At 43.1% G+C, this 13,882-nt stretch overlaps 3 protein-coding genes across 5 annotated transcripts in view; 2 read left to right on the plus strand and 1 right to left on the minus strand.

Annotated features, from left to right (window-relative positions):
- The first annotated feature begins 410 nt into the window (after positions 1-410).
- On the plus strand, positions 411-3,367 carry pla2g12a (phospholipase A2, group XIIA). Its single transcript, XM_083693052.1, has 4 exons — positions 411-810; positions 1,166-1,242; positions 1,851-2,016; positions 2,529-3,367. The coding sequence occupies exons 1-4, from the start codon at positions 582-584 to the stop codon at positions 2,645-2,647; spliced, it is 591 nt and encodes a 196-aa protein (XP_083549178.1). The 5' UTR covers positions 411-581; the 3' UTR covers positions 2,648-3,367.
- A 1,406-nt stretch (positions 3,368-4,773) lies between these two features.
- LOC310821145 (caspase-6-like) lies at positions 4,774-10,221 on the plus strand. 2 transcript variants are annotated; one of them, XM_083693050.1, is made up of 8 exons: positions 4,774-4,841; positions 5,280-5,333; positions 6,050-6,092; positions 6,557-6,706; positions 6,800-6,876; positions 7,022-7,197; positions 7,518-7,662; positions 8,344-10,221. In XM_083693050.1, exons 1-8 carry the CDS (start codon positions 4,811-4,813, stop codon positions 8,577-8,579), a joined length of 912 nt encoding a protein of 303 aa, XP_083549176.1. In that variant the 5' UTR covers positions 4,774-4,810; the 3' UTR covers positions 8,580-10,221. The 2 variants fall into 2 exon arrangements, with proteins under 2 accessions (XP_083549176.1, XP_083549177.1); XM_083693051.1 differs by having other exon boundaries at positions 4,787-4,841; positions 6,056-6,092.
- Positions 10,222-10,385: 164 nt separating this feature from the next.
- Positions 10,386-13,882, minus strand: part of LOC310821143 (calcium uniporter regulatory subunit MCUb, mitochondrial-like) — a 21,591-nt gene continuing 18,094 nt past the window's right edge. The window contains exons 2-8 of one of the 2 annotated variants that reach the window (XM_083693048.1): positions 13,343-13,409; positions 12,898-13,068; positions 12,438-12,542; positions 12,057-12,214; positions 11,368-11,571; positions 10,958-11,074; positions 10,386-10,724 (exon numbers count right to left, since the gene is read on the minus strand). In XM_083693048.1, the coding sequence (XP_083549174.1) occupies positions 10,647-10,724; positions 10,958-11,074; positions 11,368-11,571; positions 12,057-12,214; positions 12,438-12,542; positions 12,898-13,068; positions 13,343-13,409 (900 nt within the window). In that variant the 3' untranslated portion in view covers positions 10,386-10,646. Of the gene's footprint in view, positions 10,725-10,957; positions 11,075-11,367; positions 11,572-12,056; positions 12,218-12,437; positions 12,543-12,897; positions 13,069-13,342; positions 13,410-13,882 lie in introns of both variants that reach the window. The other variant, XM_083693047.1, reaches the window with a different exon arrangement.

Raw genomic sequence — 13,882 nt, forward strand, 5'->3', positions numbered from 1 at the left:
GTTATTTAAGTAACTAGAACAACAAGGACAGGTTTTTCTTCAATGCTCGGCTAATCATTTGAATAAAGTATAAATTATTACCAAAAGCAGTTTGGTTTTATTGATGGATATTAGTGGATATCCACTGGGGTGTATATATTTCCCAACTGTTTGTGTCTCTGTCACAGAATTGACTTTCTTAACCCGAAAATGAATGGTATAATGTCACTTAGTGGACATTCTTTCATTCATGTGGTGTTGCATTCCTTCAAATGTAGTTAATTATCGCAGAGACATCTTATCATTGGAAACGTAATATGCATGAACTTTGTACACTGATGAAATCATGAATGACGTGTACTTGGTGCGATTCCGAAAGTGATACGATAGGCTCATTAGTCATCACGTGACAACAACCCGGAAGTAGACATTGTTAGGAGTACAATGTTGTCACTGTACTGGACTTCATTTTGCAAGAGATAAAGTTTGTTTTGTTAGCCCATACTACACTAAGACAAGACTTGGGAACGTTTCTGAAATGATGTTTTACCGACGCTAATTTGGACCTTTGCGATTCACATGCCGAGAAATACAAGTGGATCATGCAGTATCGCAGTGGCAACTCCGTGTTTTTGGTGGGATTACTGTATACCTATGGATTTATGACAGCCGTCTCTTCGTCTAGCCAAGCTCATGAACCTCAAACTCCTGACTGGCGAACGACTTTAAAAACCATTCGTAATGGGATACACAAGATCGACACTTATCTGAACGTTGCTCTAGACTTGTTTGGAGGATACGACGGATTATGTCATTATAAATGCAGTGATGGTAAGGTCTCTCTCTCTCTCACACACACACACACACACACACAGACACACCTTCATGAACGTGTGAACAGTTGTCCAATGTTTACTTCAGGTTGCTTGATATGTTATTCAGCCCTCCACTCAAAGCATGGGCAGAAGAGATTGTGATGTATGCCTATAGGCTAGGGGTTATAGTCAAGGCCGATATGGATCACTTTTACCACTCTGTCTGCTATGTTGTGTGGCAGCCAAAGGTGAACCATTACCCGGGTACAGAGCGACCACTGACGCTGTCTGCTGGTTGGTTCTATCTTACAACAAGATAAGTAAGGGTGGGACTAGTCAGAATGTACCTTTGCTCCTTCTGTTCTCTCCAGATTACAGACCAGAGCCCCGTCCGGGATACAAACCACCCCCACCAAATGGATGTGGATCTCCACTGTTTGGCTTTCAGGTGAACTTGTATATTATAGTTATTATTTACATGTATTGGGCCTCATTGCCATGTATTGGTGTTCATTCACTAGTCCTTATTGAATCAGAATCAGAATTCTTAATATTATAAGTATATTTGCACATACAGGAAATTGACTTGGTGAGGTTGGTGCCTGGACAAAAAAAAGCAAATATTGACAATACATTTACAAAATAGCAAAATATTAACAAAATAGCAATAACTAATTCACAAAAAAGCAGCAGAACAATACATCTTGTAGGATGTGTGAGACTAAGTGGCAATGAGGCTAGAGGCTGTGAAATGGTTATGGGGCATGTACACTATAAATTAGAATAATTTAAAATAATTATAAATTACACTGTCAGTGCATTGTGTGTGTGACAGGGTGGGGTGGGGGTGGAAGTCCCAGAGTCAGTGAGAGGCAGGGGGCTTGTTTGTGAGCCCCACTGCCATGGGGAAGAAACTGTTCAGGTGGCGCGAGGTTTTAGTCTTGATTGACCGGAACCTTTTGCCGGATATTGTTGGGTCGCAGTGCTATTAATAGCAGGCTGGGGCCGTCCCAAGGATTCTAGTCAGACTAATGTCCATCTCCTCTCTCTCCACAGTTCGACATCGGCATCCCGTCCATGACCAAGTGCTGTAACAAGCATGACCGTTGCTATGACACCTGCGGCCGTGAGAAACATGACTGCGACGAGGAGTTCCAGGATTGTCTGGAGACCATCTGCAAGAACGTGCAGAAGACGCTGGGGCTGGCCAAGAGTGTCCAAGGTGAGACACTCCCTGACTCGGGCCTCATTCAAAAAGGCTCATTTCAAAATCCATTTTTCCTTTCTCTCTTCCTGGAAGTAATCATCGGTAAGATTTGATTGGTCAAAGCGAGCATTCCACACACCAAGAAACACATATCAGATCAGTGGTCTCTTCAAGGAAGGAAGTATTGTAAGAGAGTTCAAACTGGGTGTAGGGTCTTTTAGCTTGTCAGTGGCCATTAAATGTAGGCCATTTATTAGTTACACGGATTGACTGGGAAGTTTTGGCTCTGTGTTGTGACTAACATGTTCTAAAATGTATTTTGACTCCAGCTTCAGATACATCCAATCCCAAATCGAACCCTAGCCCCAACCCTTGAGGTACTTCTAGTGCCGGTTTCCCTGGCAAAGAGAATTGGGAGGCAAAAATGTGTGTGTGTGTGTGTGTGTGTGTGTGTTTGTGTGTGTGTGTGTGTGTGTGTGTGTGTGCTGGTGACTGTACCACTCATGTCCCCCTCTGTCTCCCCGTAGCGTGTGAGTCGGCCGTGGCCCTGCTGTTTGATGCGGTGATGCACATGGGGTGTAAACCCTACCTGGACAGCCAGAGGGACTCCTGCATGTGCCAGTATGAAGAGAAGAAGGAGCTATGAAGCTATCCTAACATACGTCAAGTGAAACAGAATGTGTGAAGTGAAACAGAATGTTAGCTTGGCGATATCTGGCTGGTTTATGGGGTTACTATGAAGCTGCCGCACACAGGAATACTCAGAAGCACCTGACACTCAACTATTGACTGGATATAATGTATCAATATGTATATATATCCACCAAAATGATTAAATGTAGCAAACCATATTCAGTACAATGAATATTGTTTAGGAATCTCAGGGATAGAGCAGGTGGTTTATGCTGACTACAAGACCATTGAGTCTCACACTTTAGTGAGCCACCTGGATGTGTCCGTCAGCTAGAAATGAATGTAGGATTCCTCCTATTTTTTTAAATTGATACATTTGTAGAATTGTTCCCTTATGCAAGGATTGTTGTGTGTGTTGGATGGAGTTCTGCCACATTTTATGTGGAGTAGTTATTAATTAAATGTAATGTTAACAATTAAGTATGTTGGCATTGCAACGCTAAAGAATTGCTGGCAGGCAACACTGATACAGTAAACCACACATTGAATTCATGAATGTATGTCATTATTCAAGAAAAGAGTAGAAATGTTTATTGCTTAGTTAATATTTAATTAGTTATGTTTGTTCTGTAATATCTCAGAGGGCTTTATTCATTCAGATAAATTGTCCCGGTGAATACAATAAAATGTTTACAGACAGAAAACGTAATCTTCAAGGATGTTCTGTTTATGCCCCAGGCCATGCAGTCAAATAACTTTGGCAAAACCTGTGGCTTAAATCATCAGCTTGTCACATATGAGTACACGCAGACATGTGGGAACAGTGTCTTGTTTTTCCAGTAGCCTCAATAACATTTCAACAAGGTTTTCCATCTGAGCTTTCGTTCCCACAGACCCTTTCGGTAACGGTAATATGTCCAAAGATTTCCAGGGTTTTCTTTTTTTGTATGACCCCCGTTTACACAGGCCTTGATTTACCGTGAATTACCCGGGTTACCCCGTTAACACACTCCAGTGCAATGCAGGTAAAGTGGGAGGGGAGAGGAGGGGGCACAGGACAGAGAGGAATTCAACACAAATGCAAACAAGTGTACAGTAAACGTGTTTCCCCCCCCCCCCACCAATGATGTAGCGCCTCCTTGTGTGAATTGGTGACAATTCCCTCAAAACCCATTTTGCTTTTAATCTTTAACTATTGTTATTGTTGTTTTTACTGATTGTGCTTTTGTTTTACTTTTTATGAATCTATCTATTCTTCTCTCCATGGAATGTAGTGTCTTTGAGTATGTCGTATGACTGAAAAGTTAACGGAATGTGTAGTGCTTATTTGATTCATTATCAGTCTTGCTACTTACAGCTTTGTATTTATTTGAAGGCAGTCCACAGATTTGAGGTAGGCTGAAAAGTTACCGGAGCTGGCAGTGCTTATTTAATTCATTTTCAAGAATTTGACAGTATCAGTTGAAAACAGTTATTTGGCAAAACGTTTTTTTTAAATTTTTTATTAACTTTAGCCGCACAGTCACAAGATGAATCAGCGTCACCTCGAAACTCCTAACATGGCAAATCCCAAACGGCCAGAAACCGATCCATAGTCACCTCCTCGATTTCATGGTGGAGGACAATGAGAATACCTGCATTTCACCTCTGCCCCATTAACACAGGTCCCTGATCTACGTTTTGCTGGGCCCATGTCTAGGCCTGTCACAGGTAAAATGTGTAGCGGGTATGCCCGAAACAAACTATGTGCGGTAACGATACATTGCCGGGACATGCCTCCTACCCTGTCCTGTGCCCACCTCCCTACCTCCCCAACTCTCCCCTCCCACTTCACCTGCATTACACTGATATGTTTAAACGGGGTGACCGGGGTAAATCACGGTAAATCAAGGCCTGTGTAAACGGGGGTCAGTCCAAAAATACCGGGTAATCTTTTCGGGCATTTTACCATTAGCTCTACTGGAACAGAGCTTGAGTAAACGGAGCTAGAGTGGCTATACGGAAGTTGTTACATTTATGACAGTGTTTGATTGGCATTTTCAATTGCCAATTGTATGCCACTTACGGGAGCTCAACCAATCACGTTAAAGCGGCGGGATATGTCCTACTCCGTCAGCTTTAGTAAAGTCAATACATTATTCAGTTGTGTACTTCGAAAGGAGACGAAACCTTCACCATGTCTCACCCAGGGAGTAAAGACAGTAAAGGTAATTAGTCTTCTATATATCTATCTATAGTGTATGTGTATGTTTATTTTGTTTTCTTCTCTTTCGTAGTTATGCGATTTATGAGAAGTTGTGGACACAGTATGTGTAGCTCATAAGACAATCTCCGAAGACACGGTCCCTCCGAAAAAAAAGTCATATACAAAATCAGTTATTGAGTAAAGCTGTAATAGTTTTTCCACCTTCCTCTTATCTCCTATAGATTGTATTAAATGCATGCATATATTATCTCTCCTGTAACTGTCCTTTACAGTTGGCTGAACACGGAATAGACATATCATATGCACAGATTGTCTGCTTGACCAAAATAAATCTTATTTGATTGATAACAGGTGTTCAACATGATCAACTCGAGTGACATGCTTGTAGTTGAATATATTAAAGTCACTTTTGTCGTTTTGGTTCTCTCTCTACAAACAGGGACGGATGAAAAGGACAGTAGTAAAACAACAGCAGCACCAGCAGAGAGAACAGGTAAATCTAGATTACAGGAATTATGGTAACCTTTGTGTTTAATGCTTACAAGATATAATAATAATCTTAAACCAAAAGTGAAAGATAGTTAGAAGATAGAAAGAAAGAACTATTATATCAACCACCATATAATAGTCAACTCAAAGTACACTCTGTTAATGTTTTAATGATTAACATCTGATAAATCTTATTGTCAGCTTGAGACCTGATTCAACACTAGTATCACACCTGTGAGGGAGATAAGGAAAATGCAGGAAAATCAGATGGAAGAATTGCCCAAAATCCTGCCTCCCCCACCCACACCTGCATCACAAGCACACGAAAAGATCATTTACAATAGAAGAGTCCAGTCATGTTTGTCTCCTGGTGTTTGCTAGCCCATAGCATCTTTCACTACCTGTCACCAGCCTATTGATAGCCATGGACTGGGTGCTTCGAGGACAAAGGCTGCTCGACCCCTAGAGTTGATCTGAGTGATCCACAGACCTTTTGGTTGCACTGCTTATGACAATAGCCTTAAAAAACGAAATCTGATCCCAAAAGCAATTGAGGCTATTTCAATCATATCCGCTGAGTTTTTGAGATATCAAATAGTTGTAAAGACACATAAAAGGGTTACAAGGTTATAAAAGATATATTCCTGCCGTATAATGTTTTATAGATGTTTTATGGATTGTCACAGTAGATGACTGTTCCTATTTTATGCTCTATTCCAGTGCCAGCTGAGAACCTTACAGAAACAGATGGCTTCTACACAAGGTAAGGAGAATTTTAACACTGGGAATGTATCTGGATGATGAAATGAGAGAGAGAGAGAGAGAGAGAGACACACACACACACACACACACACACACACACACACTGTGGGACTGAGTACTGGGAGACTGTATGCACATACTGTACTGTTAAAGAGATTAGATTGTACTTTATTGTTTGAGAAAGAGAAAGAAAGAAAGAAAGAGTCACTGCTAAAAAAACAAAACAACAACTGTGCAGTTCCTTATTACTGGCAGTGTGGTAAGAGAAAATGATATGTTCTGTTGACTGTTTGACTACAGTAAACAGAACATACGCCCTCATCCAGGCTCACACACACACACACACACACACACACACACACACACACACACACACACACACACACACACACACACACACACACACACACACACACACACACACTGCATCTGCAGCAACTGCATCAGCTCTTTCTCTTTCGGCAGCTTGTCCTCCCTGGACCCGGCGGAGGAGTACAAGATGGACAACAAGCGCAGAGGCCTGGCGCTCATCTTCAACCAGGAGCGCTTCTTCTCGCACCTGAGGCTGCCCGAGCGCAGCGGGACCAAGGCCGACCGTGACAACCTGGTCAAAAGGTCATCATCGCCTCAGATACGAACAGATATAAAAACGACGGTGGAGAAGAAGCGAGCAAGGGATTTGACTGATGTTTATTGCTTTTTTTTTAGATTTAAGGATCTGAACTTTGAAGTAGAGCCCTATGATGACCTGAAACGGGAGGAAGTCTTGGATAAAATCAATAAAGGTAAGCACTAAAGCCCGACAGTACCATATGATCTGGAATAATCATCTAAAGCACATATCATAGACTTCACCATCAGAGATCTATATGGTGTTATAACACTGTACCAGTCATGGTAGTTTCACTCAGGTGTTTATGGATCCCATAGCTGCCGAAAGCAACCACGTCGACGCCGACTGCTTTGTTTGCGTGTTCCTGAGCCACGGAGAGAACGACCACGTCTACGCGTTTGACGACAAGCTCTACATCCAGGATATCACCGCCTTGTTCAAGGGGGACAAGTGCAGGAGTCTGGCGGGGAAACCCAAGATCTTCATACTACAGGTAAGACGTCGGGTTTCTCACACCGAATCCAACATACAATGTCAATCTTGTCACCAAGCAATTATGGATGGATACCTTTACACGCTGTATACTCAAAAGTCAACAAACATTTTGAAGCTTGGGTGTATGGAGGAAGCCATTTTGAAGTTAGAAACCGTTGACTATTTGTCCCTTTTTACCTCAACAATAAAATCAACAATATCTCTTTCTGGTGACACTTCTATGTGATAGACTGGAACTTGTATACACACACACACACACACACACACACACACACACACTCATCCTAACCGACTGACACGTGTGTTTGTGGTCGCCAGGCGTGCCGTGGGGACAAGCATGACGAGCCGGTGACCCCCATGGACGTGGTGGACAGCGAGGTGAACGAGGTGGTGGTGGATGCCAGCGTGGTCTACACCCTCCCCGCGGGAGCAGACTTCATCATGTGCTACTCCGTGGCCGAAGGTGAGAAGAAGATGAGGCGGTCGGGATAATCCCGTCGTTGACTTTAGAGACAGAAGGACAGAGCTGGGACGTGGCGTTGTCGTTAACGGGGGGACACTCTGAATACCTTTTGAGGAGGATTAATACCTGCTGTAGAGCAGAGAACTCTGAGGGTATCTGTGTGAGTGGTCTTAGGGTTTTTGTCCTTATGTTGTCCACACTTATACTTACAGGCCTGGTACTGCACACAAATGCACAACTGTCATACAGTACCATCTTGTATCGTAATACAACCACCTATAGCTGCTAGCGATAATGGTATTGATAATGCTTAGATTAAATATACGGTACTGCGCTGTACTATGGTTATGCCTATGTACTATGGTGGTCCTCTGTGGCTCAGTTGGTAGAGCATGGCGCTAACAACGCTTAGGTTGTGGGTTTGATTCCTGCTGGGACCGTATATACTGAAATGTATGCACTCACTGCAATGTAAGTCGCTTTGGATAAAAGCGTCAGCTAAATGGCGTATATTATTATTATGTTATGCCATTTGGAGAATGTCCAGTGAGCTTGTTTTCTCACTCTCTATTTAAGTGTGGATACAATCACAGGAGAGGGGTTAGAGTGAGTTAGCCTGACACTGTTCAGAGGAGATATGTAGAGTGACATTGTTCTATCTCTGTCTGTCTGTCTGTCCAGGCTATTATTCCCATCGTGAGACCATCAACGGCTCCTGGTATATCCAGGATTTGTGCCAAGCCTTTAGTAGGTTTGGAGATTCCCTGGAATTCACAGCGCTCCTGACGCTGGTCAACAGGATGGTGTCCAGGAGGAGTGTCGGGAATTGTAAAGACTGGACCGCCATCGGGAAGAAACAAGTACCCTGTTTCGCCTCCATGCTGACCAAGAAGCTCTACTTCCGAGCCAAGAAATAGTAACCCCTCCCTGTCCAATGGGCAACTACCAGGGTTGGGCTCAATTCCATAGAAATCCCATTCAATTCAGGAATCAAATTACATTCCTATGTAAATTCTGTGTCCAATTCAACTGGCAGGAAATTGACCCCAACTCTGGCGGTTACCTGCACCTGCTATATTCCTCTTTTAAATTGGTAATTTTTCATGTTGGTTTGTGGGGAAAGAATGGTCCATGATCAGATTGTAATGTTTTTACTTTTTTCGGTTAACCTGGACATACTTTGACATTCATTTGTCATCAATATTAGCCTTTTTAATGGGTTAGGTCTTGAATTTTTCAACAATTCCTGCTGTACACATTTCCTTGATTTGCATCTTCCTTTGCTGATCGACAAAATGGAGCCGTGATTCTATGGCACAGTCTTGTGCTAATCACTTTTGCTCGAGACCCAGTGCTGTGTTATTTTGAACCACATTCTGTTGTTTATAACAGGACCTACAAGCCTTTTCCATTCTGGTCAGACCTGCTTTTCTCCTTGGCTTTCACAATGCAAACCTGCAAGATGGGTGTGAAACATGAGAATAGTAATTGAGCAATAATGATTTCTATTCTCCAGTATATTTGTAGTTGATTGTTTTTAAGGAGATTCTCAATAGAAGATTTAGGTGCAACACCAGTGCTTTGTAGTCTTTTGGGATGTACTGATTATTACCACAAGTACATTCCAAAACCATACCAATCAGTTTAGTTTTCACGAGCCCATCAGCATGGAAGCTTGTGTCTCCCTCACTTGGACCTCTGTTCCGAGCTGGCTCCTTCCAAAAAGGGAATTCATGTTTGTGTTTTGTACTTTGATGTGTCGTAGCCGTTTACAATTCAAAATGTAGCTTTGCACGCTTTACATCCTAAGCATGAACAAACAGCTCTGATATGGAAAGTACCTCAGGGAGCTGGGTTGCAGATGCATTTGTAAACAGTGCAAGTTGTCTCACATGATACATGACTCAGGGAGACCAAAGTCAACATACATTGTGTCCTGTCCCTATGGGTAGTATGAGTGCCTTTGTTTGATAAATCCACATACATTTCTTTTTTTGTACTGTAATCATCTTCTATTAAGTGCCTGTAGCAGCTTGGTTTCCATTTCATAAATAGCTTTTACTCTTTTATGGCACCATGTTTTACATATATATGCTTTCTTCTACATCTGTATACTGTTAGTCAGGAAAGTGTGCTTTGATTTTTCTTAAGACAACTCAGGATACAGTTCCAACTTCCAACCGGCTATCCAGTTGTGATGTTGTTGGTTTATTCATTGAATCACGGTTAGGAACTTTGGACACTAAAGCAATGCACAAGCACAAAGTACTGGACGTTTGTATGTCAACCTGAGTGCTGGACACCAATTCATGTTTTTAATTCTATTTCTGAGGGGCATCATAGAAAATGGGGACCATATTGTCATCAGTGTTGACAATGCTTAACAGTGTGTATAATTCTGTATCATTTTTAGCATTATGATTTTTTAAAACACCCCTTTGAATTAGTATTGCTAAGCTGTATGAAATGACGGTGGTGAGACTGCTGAAATGTGTTTGGGTTTACCATAATGATTATTTTATTGCATTGAAGTGCAATAAAATATGACAATTTAACTTGTGTTCCTCTCTGTTCTCTTTGTCACAGTGGAAAATCTCTTTTTTCATCTTTTTTTCACATTCTGACCAGTAACTCTTCTGGAAGCACTGATATCAGATACTCTTGAATTATTAATGGTATGCAATGCAATGCAGTGCAGGCAAGATGCGATCAATATACAGGAAAATGGTTGCTCATATTTATTTCAATACTTAGTAGTTTGTCTTCACATTGGCTTTGTTAGCATCACTTCCAGGATTGTAAACCATGTAAACAAAACACTAAAATGCCACGCAGGATTAGTAAGAAAAAGGCACCGTTATCAAAATAAAGGGGAAGAAATGGCATGTATGTGCTGTTGCTCAGTCCTTCAGTTTGACACACTGTGTGTGTGTGTGTGTGTGTGTGTGTGTGTGTGTGGTGTGTGTGAATACTCTCTATACTCTTCATTGCTTGGGTTGGATATGCTCCACGGGCATTTGAAGTTGGGTTGGATTCCTAAGACGTCTCAGGTCCTCCTCCACCTGAGGGAAGACACCCGCACACACACACACACACGCACACGCACCCACCCACATATCCACACACCCACACACCAAACAAACACAGCAAGCAAATAATCGTCAGCAGAAGCTACTAATGGACCAGATACTGGTCCAGTCGCTCAGTGGAAAATCTAATTAGCAGTGGAACATAAATACTGCAGTGTGTATTAAACATCTAACCACCAACTAAATAAATAAATAACATTACGTACCTCAGCCAACTCTTCCCTCAGCTCATTGTACTTCTCCACGTTGAAGCTCTCCCTTTTGGCACCCTTGTAGAAGTAATGCAGGAACTGCCTGTCTTTAGCATTTGGGTAAACATAATCCTGGGGGGGGGGGATTAGAATAAGAATAGGAATATCAATGTCGGCCCCTCCCTAAAATGTGGAAATGATTGACATCGGGAACTCCCAAGAGTCATTTGAACCCTGATATGGCACATTATGCCCACGTAGGACACATGAAGTATGAAGTATGGGTTGTGGATGACGACATGTCTGACCTGCTTGGTTATACATTTGGCCCTTCTGGACAATGGACTGCACAGATGAGTAGAGAGGTCATGTTGGGCAATGGTGGAATTGAAATTCATTCGAATTGAATTGAACTGATATCTTACCTGCTTGGTCAGGACATAGTAGGAGAAGACTCCGATGCTGGTGGCGTAGGTGATGAAGTAGGTGACAGGCTCCATGACGTCCCAGGAGTACACCCACCAGGTGAGCCAGGCCAGCGCCCCGCCCTGCACTGACAGCACCGCCATGCCTGTCCACACGGCCCTCGACGAGCTGAACTCTGCCCTGCGCGCTATCTTGGCCTTTGCCTGTATGGGCAGAGACATACAGAGATTAGATATTAGAGATCAGAGATCACACACAGAGGCTATTCAAATATAACATTATTTATATAGTGGTAATACACAAAGCTCGCGCGCGCGCACACACACAAAGCACACAAAGTATATTTGCATACAGGACACTGACTCGGTGAGGTTGGTGCATGGACATAAAAAAAAAAAAGAGCTTATCAAGAATGAAAGTAAAAGTAGAGAGAGCTGCATTAAAGTGAGACTGACAGAGGGAAGACAGAGAGAGAGAGGGGGGGAGGGATAGAAGGAGCGGGAAAAAAATCAAAGACAGAAGAGAGAGAAAGGGACTGGAAAGATAGAGAGGGGAGGTCAAGTGTAAGTACAGTACCGCTGAGACAGAGAGTGTGTGATTGACAGAACAGGGACAGACAGAAAGAGAGAGAGAGAGAGAGATGAAAAAAAAGAAACTAAAACCGGGAGCCTCGTCTCTTCTCCACTACCTTCTCCAGGGGAGAGAGCTCCTGCTTGAGGCTGTCCAGACGTTCCAGCAGCTGCCTCTCCTGGAGCAGGTGGTGGTCTGACAGGTGGAGGGCCGTATGGAGCAGGTGGACCATGTGCTTCATGTCCTCCACCCCCTGCGCATGTTCACTGGACGCCACTTCTGTGTGTGTGTGTGTGTGTGTGTGTGGGGGGGGGGGGGGTATGGGGAGGGGAATTATGGGGAGGGGAGGAAGAGGAGGAGGGGGGGAGGGGAGGAAGAGGAGGAGGGGGAAGAGCAATGGTTAAATGATTGTGCAACATCAATAAATCAGTCATCATCATCATCATCGTCATCATCATCGTCATCATATGCAACTGACAACTCTTCATCTGAGCGTTACCTTTTTCCGGAGACTGGACGTTGTAAACGACATCATTGATGTGGAGCTGGAAGTCCTTGTCCAGCAAAGTGTCTATCAAGGTGCTGTTGGCTATGCGCTCTCCATCTGTAGAGAGGACAACAGAGGTTATAGTGAGAGAGAGACATACAGTAGTGTGTGTGTGTGTGTGTGTGTGTGTGTGTGTGTGCCTGTGTGTGTACTACGTTTTAATCAATAGATGAAGCGGCCAGGCGGAGGCACATAAAAACATCCAGGGGGCTGTTACAAGGATTGGCTTGTTTACTTTACAAGGTTTGTTTACTTTACCATGGTCCATGAGGTGTGTGTGTGTGTGTGTGTGTGTGTGTGTGTGTGTGTGTGTGTGTGTGTGTGTGTGTGCGTGCGTACACATGCGTGTGCCTATGTGTGTGTGTGTGTGTGTGTGTGTACACGTTGTGTGTAGCCCAAGGCCAAGCCCTACCCTTGGTAAGTATGGAGGCGGAGGTGACTCCAGAATCTTCTTTTTGCAGGTCGTTGATGAGGTCACCTACGTTCATAAGCATGGGCCTGAGGAAGAACAGGCAGTTCTCCTGCCTGGAGGGCAATGGCACCGTCAACACCGGGCGGCCATGTTTGTAGTTCACAGACACATCTACAAATCAGCGAAAAACACACTGTTAAATATCACTGGATGTGTATATCCCATGTAATGCCTGTTTTCAATGACTCAGATAATTATTTTACTAGAGTACTTATTATCAGCAATAAGGCACATGATATTGGTGTTAAATTAATTGATTCCTGTATGCCTTATGTGTTATATAGGACATGATATATGATATATGTGATATATAGGAATTTGAAAAATCAGTGCAAAGGGCTATCACAACAACAAAGTACAGAAACGGTCAGTGACAGTATATTACCATTGGAGGGTGCTAGTGTACTGCTGAAAAGAACTTGGGGCCGTCCCCACTGTTGTCTTGGCTGGATCTGAAACGAAAGTAAGAGAGAGAGAGAGAGAGAGAGAGAGAGAGAGAGAGAGATAATGCTCAGTTCAGCTCAGTTACTTCAGAATCAACAGGAGACCTTTGTTGGCAAACGTGGATGCCGGCAAACCGTGAAGAGCAAACATTTGGTGGTAAAAGAGGGGAGTCAGCAAACTGCCTGTTTCCAGATGGTATCTCCTCCCTTCATCTGGGTGTGTCACTGTGTTTGGAACCCCTGCTGTTTGATTATCGTAATTCCAAACAAGACCAGCCTGATTAACATCCCATCAAGTTGCAACAGGGAAATAAAGGCACACTGCACACATTATATCTTTGACCGCCTTATCTGTCTGCATACAGTCTGCCAAGACAGCGTATTTTTTTTGCTGACTGCATCATCTCTTTCTGCTGATGCAAACCTCTATAGGTATTGTAGACGGTTTGTATCAATACAAGACACAAGACCCGATCATTCTC

This window comes from Argentina silus (genome assembly GCF_951799395.1).
Source record: "Argentina silus genome assembly, chromosome: 21".
Classification (NCBI taxonomy): Eukaryota; Metazoa; Chordata; class Actinopteri; order Argentiniformes; family Argentinidae; genus Argentina; species Argentina silus.

Coding starts and splice junctions, on each gene's coding strand:
- LOC310821145 (XM_083693050.1), top strand. CDS start 4,811: ATGTCTCACCCAGGGAGTAAAGACAGTAAAG. Junction 5,334..6,049: donor AGCACCAGCAGAGAGAACAG/GTAAATCTAGAT, acceptor GCTCTATTCCAG/TGCCAGCTGAGAACCTTACA. Junction 7,663..8,343: donor GTGCTACTCCGTGGCCGAAG/GTGAGAAGAAGA, acceptor CTGTCTGTCCAG/GCTATTATTCCCATCGTGAG.
- pla2g12a (XM_083693052.1), top strand. CDS start 582: ATGCAGTATCGCAGTGGCAACTCCGTGTTTTTGGTGGGATTACTGTAT. Junction 1,243..1,850: donor CTCCACTGTTTGGCTTTCAG/GTGAACTTGTAT, acceptor CTCTCTCCACAG/TTCGACATCGGCATCCCGTC. Junction 2,017..2,528: donor GCTGGCCAAGAGTGTCCAAG/GTGAGACACTCC, acceptor GTCTCCCCGTAG/CGTGTGAGTCGGCCGTGGCC.